This window comes from Glycine max, chromosome 7 (assembly GCF_000004515.6).
Source record: "Glycine max cultivar Williams 82 chromosome 7, Glycine_max_v4.0, whole genome shotgun sequence".
In the NCBI taxonomy this organism is placed as follows: Eukaryota; Viridiplantae; Streptophyta; class Magnoliopsida; order Fabales; family Fabaceae; genus Glycine; species Glycine max.
The window spans coordinates 19,490,675-19,508,572 of NC_038243.2; the positions used below are offsets into that span (position 1 = coordinate 19,490,675).

General features: G+C 35.3%; 2 protein-coding genes across 29 annotated transcripts in view; one reads left to right on the top strand and one right to left on the bottom strand.

Moving 5' to 3' along the window:
• The window catches only part of LOC100807255 (uncharacterized), a 28,926-nt gene continuing 11,028 nt past the window's right edge, over positions 1–17,898 (top strand). For 20 of the 28 annotated variants that reach the window (XM_041017116.1, XM_041017097.1, XM_014778031.2 and 17 more), the window contains exons 1-5: positions 1–673; positions 1,345–1,490; positions 1,960–2,061; positions 11,963–12,159; positions 17,318–17,365. The gene's annotated coding sequence lies outside the window, so the exon portion shown is untranslated. The remainder of the gene's footprint in view (positions 674–1,344; positions 1,491–1,959; positions 2,062–11,962; positions 12,160–17,317; positions 17,366–17,898) is intronic. The other 8 variants (XM_041017115.1, XM_041017095.1, XM_041017094.1 and 5 more) reach the window with 8 other exon arrangements.
• LOC102659911 (protein SMAX1-LIKE 3) lies at positions 14,572–16,193 on the bottom strand. Its single transcript, XM_014778056.2, is given in 1 exon segment — positions 14,572–16,193. A coding segment is annotated over 1 exon segment (1,221 nt). The 3' UTR covers positions 14,572–14,972.

Genomic DNA, 17,898 nt, shown 5'->3' on the forward strand with positions numbered 1-17,898 from the left:
GACCTGGACCTTTTCTCTGTCTCACGAAACCCATTCTCTCTCTCAACCCCTTGTCTCTCTCAAAACCTACTTGGCCGCTGCACATCCACTCTCTCTTGCTGTCTCGCTGAAGACAAAGGCTCGCTCACGTGAGCAGTTCTGTTCAGATCCACATAGGCAAAGCAAACCAAATCAAGCATCATGTTCCTTCCTTATCTCTGTCTCTGCATTTCCCTCCCTAAAACCCTAATTCTACATATGGAAAGGAAATCCATCAATCAAGTATGGAGTCCGAACTCAAAGACCTTAATTCAAAGCCACCGAACTATAATGACAACGCCAACAGCGTTTTCGACGACCATCTTCTGCTGAAGTTGGAGCCTCCGGCCTCTGCCGATAGCATTGCTGAGATGGAGAAGAAGTATGCCGCCGTGATGTGTACGACACCATGGGATGCAACGAGTTTCCGAAAAAGGAGAAGCTCTAGCTCAGCTTTTCATTGGTCACTCTCCTCCCCATTCGATTCGTTCTCACCATCACCATATTGCTCTTCTATTACTTAATTTGTAGGATTTGCACTCTTTTCTCTGCTTCGACCGGCGAGGAGGAACAGAAAGATTACGCTCACATAGTGGGTTGAGGAGAACCATCATTGTTTCATGTGGCCACACCTTCTCCAGAGTCACGCTTCTTTGTAAGCTGTTATTACTTAACACCTACAATAACATGTATGGGCATGTTGATTTAATTCAGTTGCGTTTCATATTTTTGTAATATGCTCAATTCTATCTGTTATTATTAGGATTTGAAAGCATCACTTTCTTTTCATTTTTCTTTATTTTTGTGATGTTACTGATAATAAGTCTTAAATAATAGTTTAGCAAAATCAGAATGAGCATTTTGATGGCGGTGGAAGTAGACATATAGTATCTAAATGCTGTCTCTATTCTTATGTGAGGAATGCATTATATTCTATTAGCTGCGTATGAGTTTGCTCAATGCTTTTGCTATTGATAGTGATGCTGGAGGAATTGAAAAAAATAATAATATTAAGGTAACATTAGAATTAGTTTTTATCAGTTCATTTTCAAGCAATTGAGTGCAGTGCCCAAAAAGGCTGGGAAAAAGCAAGAGTAAATGTGCACTGCTTGAATGATGGAAATTGCTTATTGGATTTTTTTTTTTTTACTCTGGCTTATTCTTTTCTTGGAAATTAACTTGCATAGAGTTGGGGACGTTCCAAATTTATTCATTTTAATGAGAAAAAAAGAATTACTATAGTGAATCAGAATTGTATATGGTACTAAGATCTAATTTTGGGAATTGTGTACATTCTTACTTGTGATTAACTTGTTTTCAATTTAGAATTGACTCAAACCTCTCAAGTCTCAACTAAACTGAAGATCTTCTTGGATGAATGAGGATGAAATCCATGTAGAAGTCTTTTGATCATAATTGGATAGACACACCAGAGTGTTTGGGTAGGGGGATGTTGCTACCTCAACAAAATTGTATGGCTCTAAATCTTTATCTTCTGCTCAATATTGGTTTAGTTCAAATGATTTGAAGGTTTTTTAGTTACAGTGATGTGTTAATTTTTAGCTAGAAATTTCCATGTTAAAATCACTACCTCTATAATGAGTGTAGTACTTTCTTGTTTACTGATATTGTAAACCGTTTTATACTATTAGTATCAATGAATCAAATTTGAATTCATTGTTAAATCTTTCATTAACCAGAAGGTTTATGTTTCACTCTACTTAAATGCAGACATTTACTGCTGATTTTGAGGTGTTTAGAAGAAAAATATTCACAAGCTTGCATAGAGGAAACTAATTTAGTGTGTGTTTATGGCTGGGAGCAAATGTTATGTCAGAATATTCATTAGAAGAGTTCCTTCCATGTTAGGTGTTATGGATGTTTCTTCTTTTTCTTGTTAGTTCTTTCCTTACATTAGCTTCATGTGAATTTTTGGTGCAGGCTATTGATCTTCTACAGAAGAACCAGGATAATGCTAAAGCCAGTTTACAAGTTCTTGCCGCTGATATACATTTCTTGAGGGACCAGGTTACATTAACCCAGGTCTGATTGCCAATTTTCACTTGCTCTATATCTGTGTGTGCATTTGTCGTTACCTACCCATCAAAAGTAAATTAATGGAATCAAACTTGCATTGCATGGCCAAGCACTGCAAGCACTTCACTATCTCTTAAGGAATGCTTAGTAGGATGGGTGAAAAATTAAAAGGTAGGAAACATAGAAGAGAGGAGTAGATGGGAGTGTTTGTTATTGCATTTTTACTTTTATCTATTAGGGAGTGTTCGTTATTGCATAAATTAAAGAATTTTATACTCACCTCTATTTCTTATAGCTAGTATATGAAATTCTTTTGTGTGTTTAGATAAAGTATCTTAAAAGTATTTTAAGGTAGTATATAAGAAAAAAAATTAAAATACAAAAAATTTGAATTTCTTTATTCAAATAAATAATTTGAAATAAATGGAATTTATATTATTCTATTCAAACAAAAAAAATTGAATAATTTCATCTAAATAAAGTATCTAAAGATCAAAATAATTTAATTGATGTAATTATATTTTTATAAATGTTAAATTCTTTAAAATAACTCACTCACATCTTAGTAAACCACCTGTTATAGTGGCTAATTCATTGTGCATTGTGAAATAAGACTCATAATCTCCTGTTGAAAAAGTTGTACAATACAATGTCTAAATATATTGTATCAAATGAAGGAAACAAATTTATTCATCTCATGCACTTGTCTCGAGTCGGTCGAGACTCTGGAGGAGCCTTATCCCGATCCCCGAGAGCACGCAAACATTGATAAATTATTTTTCTTTCATTTAATTTAATCAAATCCAAGTGATGAAATTACCATTGTCATGGCATATGAACGGGTAAACAAGCAGACATTTAACATTAAAAATAAAACATATAACTAAAAAGTGAATTTTAAAAATGTAATTTCTTTTTATCACATAATTTCAATATTAAATAGTAATGATGATATTTTAGTTATATGTTTATATTTTAAACATATTTTTTTGAACTTTGTTTATTGACAATATTCATGTAATGCAAAAAATACTATTTTTTAAAACTGCGGATATTCTTAACTTCCTTTCCATTAAAAATAAAATTGTTTTATGTATTCTAATTAATACACAAATTGAAAGGTCAGATTTCATTATTGTTACTAATCTAATAATAATTTTGGTATGGTAACTAAAAAAATGACAATCTTGACTATTCTTAGATTAAGATATTTGGACTATTTGGAATATGATTATGCATGCATGTTATGTGTTTATGAAAATAATTTTGCACTTGAGTAAGTGTCTTTGGTTTTGGTGCAGTAATTTTATAATATATGACAATGTTATTCGTATTTTGATGTGTAACTCTCTTAAACACGAAATAATCAAGAAGAGATTATACTTGCATGGAATTGTGATAGAAATAAGGCAAGAAGGAATTGGTGCTCCAAAGGTAAAAACAAAAATACTATTATGTTTTTTTCGACAATTTTATTTTTGAGCCCAATCCATGCTTCAACATTTGACCTAAACGTAAAACAAATCTATGAGGATAGGATTTGCGAGGTTGAGGCTGAAAATAAAGCATATAAGGTTAGTTTTGAATTTTATCAATTTATTGTTTGTTATAGGATATGATTTCATAGATAATTATTGATCAGAAGTTGATTGAGTTTAAATTTAGCGTTTGCATTTATTTAGTTGGGTATAACATTTATATTAGAATAAAATTAATATATTTTTTATAAATTAGTTCTAGTTGATTCATTGTAAAAAGAAACAAAATATTTAATTTTTTTGCAAAAAACATCGGTTGGTCTAAAATCGATGTAGTAAGTTTCTTTATAACATCGGTTTGAACAAAAAATTGATGTTGTAAAGACACTTTCTACATCGATTTTGGCCAAAACCGATGTTGTAAGCACATTCAACATTGGTTTTTTCAAAAACTGATGTTGTGTATGACTTTCAACATCGGTCTTTTCAGAACCGATGTAGAAAGTGTTTCAGAATACACAATTTAACATCGATTTTTTTTAAAATATCGATGTTATGAGTGCATCACAATATCGGTTTTTTAAAAAAATCGATGTTGGTTTTTGCACATATTACATTTTTTTGTTTATTTCTTATAATACAACATCGGTTTTCAAGAAAACCGATGTTGCATAGTGTATTTTAACATCAATTTTCGTAATTGATGTTAACGTTGACACTTTTATCGTCGGTAGATTCAACATCGGTTTAAAATCGATGTTGAATGTCTAAAATAACGAGTGAATAGGCAATTTAGTCCCTGAGATTGTACCAATTTTACATATTAGTCCCTAACTTAATATTAAATTCAAAATAGTCCCTATCTTTGTATAAATGTTGCAAAATAGTCCTTCCGTTAAGTTCTAAAGTAACGCCGTTAGTGAGGTCAATTTTAGTGCCACGTGGACTATCCACGTGACACTAAAGGATGACGTGGCATGACACGTGGACGTGCCTGATGCCACGTCATTTGATGATAACAAAATGAGTAAATAGGTAATTTAGTCCCTGACTTTGTACCCCTGTTGCATATTAGTCCCTAACTTAATGAAAAATTCAAAATAGTCCCTATCTTTTGCATAAGTGTTACAAAATAGTCTCTAACTTAAAAGATGCCAGAAATCATGCTTAAAGTGTCCATGCATTGCAAAGGTTGTGCCTAGTACGATTTCTGGCAGCGCAGATTCCTCCTTGGATTCCTTGTCATCTTTTGATTCCTCTGGTTTTTTCTCTTCTTCTTTCTTTTCTTCTTCATTTGCTTTTTTCTCCTCCACTTTGTTTTCCTCTGATTTTTTCTCTTCCTATTCAAAACACACAAAAAAAATCAGAACCCAGAATGATACATTGATGATAATTGAAGTAAAAAAAAGAGGAAAAGAGAATGGTTATGCAGACCTCGCCCATTGGTGTTGACAGCTACAGAGATAAGGTTGTTGCTGTGGATTTTTGGTTCTTTTTATTTGTGCAAGTGTGTGTGAGTTCTTTTTCGTATATATGCCTCAATTGGTTTAAAACCATCAAATTTGAAGAAGTCACTCATTCTATCATCATCAAATGACGTGACACTAAAATTGAACTTACTAATAACATTACTTTAAAATTTAACGGAAGGACTATTTTGCAATACTTATGTAAAAGATAGGGACTATTTTGAATTTTTCATTAAGTTAGGGACTAATATGCAACAGGGGTACAAAGTTAGGGACTAAATTGTCTATTTACTCATTTTGTTATCATCAAATGACGTGGCATCAGGCACGTCCACGTGTCATGCCACGTCATCCTTTAGTGCCACGTGGATAGTCCATGTGACACTAAAATTGACCTCACTAACGGCGTTACTTTAAAATTTAACGGAAGGACTATTTTGCAACACTTATGCAAAGATAGTGACTATTTTGAATTTAATATTAAGTTAAAGACTAATATGCAAAATAGGTACAATCTCAGGGACTAAATTGCCTATTCACTCCTAAAATAACTTATGCTAAAAGCACTTTTTCTTGTAGTGAGTGCAAGATTATTGTGTTAGTTTGGTTAACATAGTGGGAAGATTGTTTTTGAAATTTTGCTCATCATGTTTCTTGTTGAAATTGAATTTAGTAGAGAAGAATGGAGATGACATGGATTAAAATTTGTGAACACTTTAGTTGAGTGAGAGTCTCACAATTTCATTCCTGTGATTCCATTTCCTTGTTTTCTTTCTTTGTTTCTTTTATTTTTTTTCTTTGGGGACTCTAGTGAAGGGAGAGAAAAGAAAAAGAAGCAAAATAGTAGTAATAAAATCGTTGAATTTAGGAAGCAGGGGAGAGGAAATGAGTACAAAACAAAAGAAATGCATGTTGTAAGAAAGAGATTTGGAGGGGTTTGACTTTTTGAGAGTTGTAAGAAAAATAGATTGCATCACAATGGAAAAATAATGGATCACATCAACGCTTCTCTAGGATTACTTTAATGTGCAAAGGGACCTACCCATAACATATTTCTATCCAGAGCAGTAGAAGCAATAAACATAGGGAAAAATTTTTTACAGTCAACTGTGTGCCAAACCAATTGCATTCATACACTATATGTATATGGTGTGACCATCAGATTTGAATATAATGTGTGCTCATGAGTCAAGATAGTGGTTAACCTGGTTCTCATTTCATCCAAGATTTTTTAAAAATAGTATGTTTTTATTCTAGACATTTTCACAATTGGAATGTAATGGATTGAAATCCAAATAAAGCACTTGTGCCATATGTTAATCATTTAGTCACCACCTTCATTGGATAAGATGATCATGAGGTGCAATCCACGCAAGAATACATAGAAATTAGGACAAAAGTTTAACAAATTTGTCATCCACAACTTTTTTTTCTTCTTCTTTTTCTTCTTCTCTCTTCCTAATTTCAATTCATATAAAACACAAAATTGTATAATATATTATTGTGTTCTTTACTTTTTGTAGTTATATTGACAATAAAGATATGAAAAGATATCAAACAAATCTAAAAAAAACGTGAATATAATTTAACTCGTAAATTGTTACTTTGAGCTAAACAAGTAACTGCTAGGTGCTAAATAAAAATCTAACTAGGTAACCATAAGTCCAAAGGTGCAATCCAAAGTTTGATAAGAAAAACAGGTATCTACATTGCTCACGTGGTATGATTTTATTGGTGTTGACAACTTGCTCCAGAATTTTTAATATGAAAAATTAACCTCTTGCATATCCTCACACTATGGATCAATCTCTCCCTTATGGGCTCAATGTCACATATAATCAATATAGTCAAATAAAATAAGTGTTTGACGTCCAACCACCATCTGTGTCATTTAATTAATCAATGTGATATTAGAATTTGAGGATAAGTTGGTGTTCTGACTCGGTTCAACACCACTTTCATGAACTCAGATGAACTCAGTAATTTATTTGAAACGTTGATGTGATCACATTAAAGTCATCTGAAAAGGCATTTAGTATCTTTTAATAACACAATTAAAACACCTTTTACTAAGCTATCTGGATGTGATCCATTAGTATATGCTAATAAAAATTGGCCATCAAGTGCAAGGAACCTAGCACTCTGTTGTGCAAGCTTGGAGGATCAATATACAAGAACATCTTTCTTTTATTTAAGCAAATAATTTTTTAATTAAAGATCTTTGAATGTTGTCAGAAATTATCACTACGAGTGTAAGTTTTTGGTACTTGTCAATTCATTAGTCTTCAAGTTAGAAATTTATTGATTTCCACCCCTTGCAAACTTAGCATTTGTTATAAAAAGTTTAAAATTCAGAGAAAGCATTTGTTTTTATTTATTATTAAATTCGCTTCACAACCCTTTGCAAACTAAGCAGGTTGCAAACCAAAATGTAGTGATATAGTGCCATCCAACAACAACAACATCCCCTAAAGTTCAAAAAGCTAGGCACAACCGTTCAACTTTCAAACTCAAAACCGCAACACAAACAGGAAAATGTGAAACATAACAAAATGGTTTGCACTAATAGCAGGAAGCAACTAAGAAAATAGTAAACTAAAAAGTGTTTTATTATGCAAACCTGAAGTTGAGCACACTAAGATGAGAAAGAAACTTGAGCCAGCACCCACTACAACCCCCACAGCGAGGAGCTCGAACTTGAAGTCCTCAGCACTGAGTTCCCATTTACAATGGTGAGCGTTCCCGTTCCTCGTAAGTTCGATTGAAGCCAATGGTGAGAATTTACAAGGGTAAGGTGAGAAGTAGCGAGAGAGAGGGATGGGTTGACAGCGGAGGCTTCTTATTTGGGGGTTAGGTTCCCTTATTAAATCACAAATGAGAGTGAGAGAGGGCTACGGTTGCAGGCTTTTTATTTGGGGTAATTTTTAATTCCGACGGATTTGATTCCTTCGGTAAAATCTGTCAAAAATTTATACTTTTCGATAGAATGCAATCCTTCAAAAATATCCGTGGGAAAATACAATATTTCCGACGGAATAAATTCTGTGGGAAATATTCTGTCGGAAATATCTATTTTTTTTTGTAGTGTACATGGGTGATTCAAAATACCAGTTTCTCATCTGATATAATGTTGTTGCCCCTAGGTTGTTGTGATTTGGTGCTTGGGGTGGAGTGGTTGGTAACTTTGGGTGACATTAGTTGGAACTTGGATAAGCTGACTATGGAGTTTGTTACGCAAGGAAGGAGACATGTGCTGAGAGGGGCTTAGGCTTCTAATGTAAGCTGAAAACAGTGAAGAAGCAGCAATTGCACAAGGCACTTTCTTCTGGTGTGCACATTTCTATGCTGCAGTTGTGTGAGGGAGAAAAAGACTTATTGTTGAATTCACTTACTACTCATGCACCTGCATCTGCCATGCCTACTAGTATTGCAGAATTGCTATGCAGTTTTGATGATATTTTCCAAGAACCTGCCAATCTACCTCCTGTTAGGCCTGCCCATGATCACAAGATTCCTCTAGTCTCAGGTGTTGTTCCTGTAAATAAAAGGCCATATCGGTATGCTAAACACCAAAAAGACATCATTGATGGTCTGGTCAAGGAGTTTCTACACTTAGGCATAATACAAAATAGCAGTAATCCTTATTCTAGCCCAGTTGTATTGGTGGGGGAGTTGAATAAGGCTACAATGAAGAATAGATTCTCAATCCCTCTTGTGGATGATCTTCTAGATGAGTTGCATGGTTCTAAGTGGTTCTCTAATGTAGACCTAAGATCTGGCTACAATCAGGTGAGAATGGATGAAAATGATGTGCACAAAATAGCATTTAAGACTTATGTAGGTCACTTTGAATACCTGGTTATGCCCTTTGGTTTAACAAATGCACCAGCTACATTTCAAGGTCTTATGAATGTTGTGTTTCAAGAATATTTAAGGAAGTTTCTGCTAGTATTTTTTTATGATACTCTCATCTATAGTAAGTCATTAGAAGACCATGTGTCTCACTTACATATTGTCTTTTCTACAATAAGGTCTAATTCATTGTTTGCAAAAAGGTCTTAAATGCTACTTTGTTGTAGCTAGAGTGGAATATCTGGGTCATTTCATTTCAGGTGAGGGTGTTGCAATTGATCCAGCAAAAGTTGAAGCAGTTAAATAGTGGCCACTGCCCCAATCTTTGAAGCAACTGAGGGGATTTCTTGGGCTTGCAGGGTACTATAGAAGGTTTGTGTTTCAATATGGGAGTGTGGCAAAGCCCCTTAATGACATGCTTAAGAAGGATAACTACTGCTGGACTCAAGAAGCTAAGTTAGCCTTCCAGAAATTGAAGGATCTATTAGTCTCAACACCTGTCCTTACTCTACCTAATTTTGATAAGAAATTTGTAGTAGAAGCATATGCCTCTGGTACGGGTATTGGAGTTGTCTTGATGCAGGACAATCATCCCATAGCCTTCATCAGTAGGAGCTTGAATGTGCAACAACAGTCCTTATCCACTTATGAGAAGGAATTGCTAGCTGTTGTCTCTGCAGTGCAGAAGTGGAGACATTATTTGTTACTTAAGAAGTTTGTAATCAGAACCAATCATAGGAGCCTCAAGTATATTTTGGATCAGAGATTAGCTACAATATTCTAGCAGAAATGGTTAGTAAAACTCATGGAATTTGATTTTTGCATAGAATACAAGCAGGGTCAAGAAAATTTGGTGGCTGATGCATTGTCTCGAGGAAGTTTAGTTAAGTGTAATGTTGTTTCTATGGTTCAACTTGAATCAGATATGCTCACCAGAATTAAAGCTTCTTGGCAGTCTGATCTAGATGTTCAAAAGCTAATTTCTGAGTTGCAAAGTGATTCAAAATCCTATAAACACTTTTCCTGGGTAAGGGGGAATTAAGGAGGAAAGGAAGGTTAGTAATTGGTGAAGATTTGGAATTAAGGAAAGATATTTTGAAGTGGTTACATTCTTCAACTTGTGGAGGCCACTCTGGTAGAGATGCAACCTTGCAAAGAGTCAAGGAATTTGTCTTTTGGAAAGGAATATCCAAGGATGTTAAGTTGTTCATTCATCAGTGCAGTACTTGTCAAAGATGCAAATATGACTCTGCTGCATATCCTGGACTGCTACAACCTTTACCTATACCTGAGCATGTATAGCAGCACATTATAATGGATTTCATTGAGGGACTTCCTGACTCAGGGGGCAAACAAGTTATTTTTGTGGTGGTGGACTCAGTAAGGCTGCACACTTCATGGCTCTCCATCATCCTTATTCTGTTGCTGATGTAGTTCAATGTTTCATGGACAAGGTCTTTAAACTGCATGGGTTTCCTGACTCTATTACAAGTGACATGGATTCTATCTTTGTTAGTCAGTTTTGGCAAGAGTTTATGGCTTACCAAGGCGTGCAAGTCTAGTTGTCTACTGTCTATCACCCACAAACAGATGGGTAGTCTGAAGTGGTTAATAGGTGCTTGGAAACTTACTTGAGATGTATATGTTCTGACAATCCTAAACAATGGTCTAAGTGGCTTCCTTTAGCTGAGTGGTGGTACAACACAACCTACCACAGTTTAATTAAAGCCAACCCCTATGAAATAGTGTATGGACAAGCCCTACCTACCTACCTTCCCTATTTGCCTAGTGAATCTAAGGTTGAATTGGTTGATAGAAGTTTGGAAAAGAGGGAGGAAACACTACTAAAAAAAAGCCATTTTACGACGCGCTATCCACATCGTTCCCGCCATACCTGTCGTAGTAGGAGTAGCGGTGGCAATTCCATAAATATGTTACCATTTTATGTGCCATGTGCATGGCGCGTGACACATTCAACAAGGTTGACCGGGGTGCCCGTCTTTGAAGGTTGCGCAACAGGTAAGTTAAGACGGTGCTTTTGAAAACACCATCGTTGAAATTTTGAATGTCAATGACGTTGTTCTTGAGCCACCGTCGTTAACATTGAGGTTTATAAGGTTTTGCGTGCTAATTCATGAACACTCGCGGTCGAGCTCCCGCTTCCCTGTTTCTTTGAAATTTCGATCTACCGTGACCTTTGCCGTTTGCCTGCATCTCCGTCGCACCCTCGTGACCTCGGCCGAAGGGCGTAGTGCATTGTCGCGTGTCCGACGTCTCATTTGGTGGTGCCACCGTGCAAGCCAGTGAGTTTCCCTTTTCGGAGTTGTCGTGCCCTACAACTTGTCTTCAAGGTAAGCTTGTCGATGTTTGAAATTTCTTGTTTGGTGTTGAAGAAGTAATTATTAACGGTTTAGTGAACTTGGAATGTTGTTGTAACTAGGTTGTTGTGCAAATGTTGCCTTGCCCTAACAATGTAATGTTTGAATGTATGTGTTTAGGAACCCATTAAGATAATGTTTTCGTGTTTATGCTCCCTAGTTTGGTTTGGTTTTAATCTTGACCATGTCTCGAACCTAAAACCATTTACATGGTAAAATGGAACAATAAATACTCTACAAATTTTTTATTGTTCTATACTCTTTTATATGAGGGGACAATGGCTCAATGAGAGGGGTAGTAGTCATGAAGAACAACAACATTACAACAACTTCGATCCCTAGTGAAAAGGAGAGTACGTAGGAGACCATTCTTCATTCAACATAGACCTGAGTTAGATTCTAAGGACAACAAGAGAACGAGTTGATGCCTATGTGGCGCATCCACCTGAACTTTATCTCTGTTTTATTTTGTAGTATTTAATTTCAACACTTTTAAGATAAGAATGGTGGAGCTAGTAGTAGCACTAACAGACAGTAGCGGAATCAGATAGGCCCCTTTCTTCTACTATAGCTTTTTGTAGTGACCAATGTCATCTGAATTCTCATCCTTCACACCTTCTTCTTCATATATCGTTCACTAGCTAACTCAAGTAAACTGGAAACTTCTGGTCTCTATTTCTATTCCCCCACAACATTTCATCTATATATAGGTCCCTATTTTTTTTTGTAGACCAACAGCAAAATTCATATATATATTTTTCAAGGGTCCTCAACCAACTTTGGAGAACAATATGCAACAGCCTCTGCAACAGTGAGGAAGATCTTGTCCTCGCCAATCGTGTTGGCAAAACTAGATGCATAAAGCTTGTCTGTCACTGCTGGCCCAGGATTTGCCAAAAGAAGCTTGTACAAAAGGAACAACTTATGGTAAGATACTATAATATGCTATAGTTACATAATAATATCAGTTGCATATAAATGTTTGCATTGCATCACTGCATGGGAGAATTCATAATTGCATTATATAGTTGTACATTCTTCCAATAATAAAGAAAATGATAAAACCCAGACTCCAAATACATGGCAGCAGGCTTGAGACAGCTCCCAATTCCCAAATAATACTTTCAACCATTTTTTTTGGCTAAACTTTAGCAGGTCTAGATCCCAATTCAAATGTCCAACTCTTCACTCTATTCATTTATCACTAATTGATAAATGATACCACATCCTAATAACTTTATTCGTGCGGCTTTGCTTGTTCGCAAGGTACAAATATTTACAAATAGAAGCACAATTCCATAACCTTAAAGAGCTACATCATCAGAGACCCGACTTTGAAGTCCATTGTGCCCTACAGAAGCATAGATAATTATCAAATTGATAAATTGCAATGGATTCTTGTAATCAAATGTAATGATTATTGTTTCACACAATTTTTTTGACAAATTCACCTGATAATAAAATTATCATAATAAAAACTATGTTCAAACAAAATAGAAATCTCAAAAACTAAGTAAAATACTTAGCAATAGGCAGTAACGTAGACAACCATAAAATAGTAGCAGATTACCAATTACAGACTAAATAGACTGAAACAGAAACAAAAGCAGCTCCTTCTTTTAAAGAAAAGATCAGCTTTCTAATCACCTACAAGTCAATCTATTTTCCACTATGATTTTGAATTAGAGGTAAATTTATTTAGCAATTAAGTTAAACACCATCTTAGAATCCCAGGCATGTAAAAGATGAATGGATATTTAGGAATCTCCTCCTGTTAGACATATTGTTAGTCCCCTTACACCTGGCCATGAGTTAAACCCCTGTTGTTAGGTATACTTAGCAATTTTAAAACATTCAACTTCGAATTTCGGAGATATATACCAGGCATGTTCCTCAGCCCCAGGATTCTCACTCCAATTCTCTAGTAGGCTTGAGCTAGTATTGACAAATTTGAGCAGTATTCAAACTAACCACCATGATTGCTATTATAGTATTATACCAACCAAAAACATTCGAATTCTATTAGTTATTTTTCAGCCAGGTGATCTCCATGAGAGGGTAAGGATTTTGGGGCAGTTGGAGAAGGACACAACTGTTTTAAAGTGATTTCTTTGCTCCCAAAACTGTTTCTTGCCTTCCTGTTGTTTTATGTACAAGACTGCTTCAAGGGTGTTGCAATCTTGAATTTTCAAGGCTGAGGAAGCCTTGCTTCATACTTTGAGCATTATTTGGAGGATTCTTTATCACACCCCTAGTTGTACTATTTTTCTCTTCAATGAAATGTCTTATGTCACAAGAAACAAAAAAAGATTGCTTTCTTTGTCACTACTACAGATATCTAGAATGTTGGTGGAAAAGTGATATCAAGTTTCTTGCTCAGATGTTCCACTTGCAAAGGACAACCATTTGTATAAATCAAGTCACAATCAGCATGTTTCTTTTTTTTGGTTTTGCATAATCAGCATGTTGAAGTTCACATGTTGTTAATCAATCAAAAGGAAGAAACATCCATATAAACAAATCAATTTTTGTCCACCTGCCATTGCCAAGTGTAAATACTCAATAGTTTAAATCAATTGACATTAAATTAATCTGACCACTTCCATGTCTGAGGTCAACCAATTTCAGATTTAGCCACAAAGTTCACTAGAATTGTAACTAGTTTCCAAACATATGCTTCATTACATGCTAACTAGAATAAAGTACAGACCATCCCTTCATCCTTAATCCATCAGTCATTAATATGTAACTTTTAGCAAACTAGTTTGGTGGTTAAGAGAAACTGAAACAACAAAATAGAAATACCAGTATAAAGATGAAACAATATTGAACTTACCCACTGATACAGATTCTGGCAAGCTAACATATTTGGGACAAGATTTTTTTGAAGTAACCATGTTGATTTTAATGTCAGATCCAAGAGCACAATCTCGTGGCTGCAAAACAACAGACAATATTCTAGAATAATGATGGCCAAATTATTGTGTTTGAATAGGATACCATAGCATGAAATCATAGAACTAATATATAATTTTAAAGTACAAAGTCATGGGGACTCTCTCATAATGCCCATGGATGTTTGATTACCAGAAGGGTATTTCTTCGTTTTCTAAAAATAAACCAAATTCCCAAAGCATTTATAAATATTAAGCTAAATGTCTCTGTCATACGGGTCTATAACGGAATTCCATAATGGAAGGGTGTCGTCTGTGTATTGAATTGCATAAACAATTCCATTTCTTGCACAAATACTCAAGCCTTGAATTTTCCTGTTTAAGAAAGAAGAAAATATAATCAGAAATGTTATAAATAATTTTTAATATAGATATTTTTTTAATATTTTTTTAGTCAAATGTGACTATTTGTATACAAACCTGATCTTCCATTATGTCACTTCTCTCTTCCTTACAATTTTGAAGCCATGTTGGCAAGCTACTAGCAGGGCAAAATTTCTTCCTTATACAGTTAGTTATGCTTTGAGCTTCTTTTTCAAAATTTATCAAGCAATCCCTGCAGCAAGTTAGATGGTTTCTGACTCCTGTTCTATCTTCAAAAGCCACATCCTTGAAAAACAGCTTGCTTCTCTCTTGAGCTTGAAAATCACTGAAAAATGTGACCCAACAGAGAAGTTAAGTTACAACAAAGCACACAATAGGACAAGGAAAGAGAGAAATTTGAAAAGCATAAAAAAATTCTAAACCAGACTAATAATTATAAATATAGAAGAATAAATTAATTAATTACCTATGAAAATTTAAACTTAGGCTGAGGCTGCCAACAGGAATTGTGAAGGGGTGAAGCTCCCAAATAGCTTCTAGGGATGGGTGACACATTTTACACTTCATGTATGCCTTAAAAGTTGCAATCCCCATAAGCCACAGTCTACTAGACTCCCCACTACCACATACCAAATTTTTAAGCTCCATGACCATTTGCTCTATAGAACAGTAGTAGTTTATTTATTGCTCACAAAAATTAGCCCAGAACTCAAACAACCATTTTAGATCACCCAAGTAAAGAACAACCCCTTTTCCCACACAACTCTTCACTAGGTTTCTAATCTCCATAAGCTTATGTTCAACCTCCTCCTTGCTAATGTTTCTGAAGCACATGAGAGGAAGGCTCACAAATTGCACATACCTTAAGTCCCTATGAACATTCCCTACCTCAAACCTCTCCATCACCTCCTTAGCTACTCCCTCAGCATTGGCCACACCCTCCCCTACAATAACTGTGTTTTTTCTCCTCACCAACTCACTTAGCACACTAGTTACATCATCATTGTTAACATGGTCTAAATTAGGCTTCGTGAAGGAGCCAGCAGTAACTTGACCAAAAGGTCCAGATGATGGAGACACATTATTACTACCACCAAGAACAACATGATGGGGCTTGGTGATATTTTCTTTGGCATGGCTCCTATCAGAAGAAGCCTTTTTTGAATAAACTTCCATTGAAACAGCTTGTTCAACCCTTGTTTTCACAAGGGTGCTAGAGAAACCAGCTTCTCTCATGACCTTACTAACACTAGGGTCATCAAGGATTGAAATCACGAGCTGCTCCACCTTGATCTTCAAGGCAAGAATATGTTGCTGCTGGTTCTCAATAGAACCACGACGTTGGTGAGCCTGAGCACGTTTGAAGGCTGCAACCAAGGCATTGGAGAGTGAAGGGGTGGAATATTGAGGAGCTAGAAGAGGGCTTGAAGTGGAAGCTGGTAAAGGGTCGAGTTCAACGTTGAAACAAAGCTCAAGAGCCTTGAACTGAAGAGGATGAGAGTGACACTGAAGACAAGCCTTACGAAGAAGGCCTGTGGAAGTTGCAAGCATGGCACTTGCAACATGAAGAGGTGTCACTTGCGCATGGCCTCTTCTTGTTGCAAGATTCACAGCTTGCTTGACAACAGTTGTAGCTTCAAGTGTAAGAGGCTGAAGCTGTATGCTACAAATACCTCCTCTCATTTTTCTCAACTAGTAACAATAATTCACACTCACACGGTTAGATAAGAGTTAGATAAGAGTTTAATGGAGTTTAAACTTAAGAGTTAGATAAGAGTTTAATGGAGTTTTGGATCAATATAATGAGGTTAACTCATTTGGTTTGAAAGCAAAAGGGTTATCTATGCTATGGTGGCTTAGCTAGGAGGTAGGATATGGAGATAGATATATCGATCTTTATGGTGGTTTATACTTTGTTTGGTACACTTATAGCAAGGGTCTGCAAGATAGATATTGTGAGGGTTTTGTGCCTTTCTTGTCAATGAGGGAAATTTTGGCTTTTTATATGAAAGTGGATTGGCTGTGATATGCACAACTTTCTCTTTCTCTCTCTTTGTTTGTTGTACAATGTAAAGGTGAAGTGGGATTATGAAAATCTAGAGCTCAATATTGTGGGAAGTGTAAATAAGTGGAAAAGTGAGAACAAGCTTTAAACACTAAGGAATGGAATAAATGACTTTGTTAAGAATAAGCTAAAGCTGAAAGGGAAAAGAGAGAAAAAGAGAGTGAGGACTGTCTGTCTGGTTGAATGGACAGAGGGAACAGTGGTGGTGGGCTTTAGTTAGCTTTTATCTTTTCTCGAAGAGAAGAGGGAATAATGCCTTGAATGATTGATGGAATAATCGCAACCTCCAAATGAAAACAGATTGCATGAAAACCAATGTTGGTTTGGTGCTAAATATGACACTTTGTCTCTCTTCTAACTTCTAATTCGCTTCTCCCCCAAAAAGTTGGCTTTCCTCACCACCGTTTTAATGAGTCTAAATCATGGTTTTCTGTTTCCTGACACATTTTGAGAAATAAGATAACAACATCATACATACAGTATAATACAACAAGAATTCATGTATGAAAAGCATCCTCAATGGAATCTTTTGAGCAAACTATTTGAGGAGATGCATGAAAAGCATTCTCAATGGAATCTTTTTTCTCCTTATACATGCATATTTAATTTGTAATTTATATATTTATGTTAATTTTTATTGTAATTGAATGCAATTCTGTTATGACAAAATTTGTTTGCTGCCTAGTCGAAATAACTAAGTTTATGGAATTGGTTGTAATTGTGCGTTGCTAATGCCTCGCAGCTACTGATACATTATCCCAGACTTAGCATTTAAGATATCCTCTCAAAGGTAATTGGGCTTCCTTGTATTTCTTCTTGGCCTGCTATAGTTATTGTTACCTTCTTTTATAGGGCCTGTGGTGTTGTCCTGCTTCTCTAATTTGTTGTTGCTATCAATGTAACCTAAATAATAATTTGCTGACTGAGTATGTTGGTAGCTAGAATATTCTCCATTACATGACTTAAAGACTTATGTTGGAATCAGGTTCGTAAATTTCCTTGGCTTTTGGTTGGTGTTGTTTTTGTTTTTATTGTTAAAAATAAAACTATTCATGAAACTACTTTTCGTTCTTCAGTTTTATACCTTAGTTCTTATACACACACTACATTTGATTTCAATTTCTTTTAAAAAAAAGTACAACCAAAGCCACTAATTTTGAGAAAGCATTTATAATTTTGTTGACAAGCCTAGTTAAACAAGTGATCAATAATTCCGAGTTTTAAAATTATTTTCATAAACTTGAGTTGATCACTAATTCAAATGCTAACATATGTTAGGGTGATGTCAATTGTTGAAACGTCAGCACCCTTTTTAATTCTGTT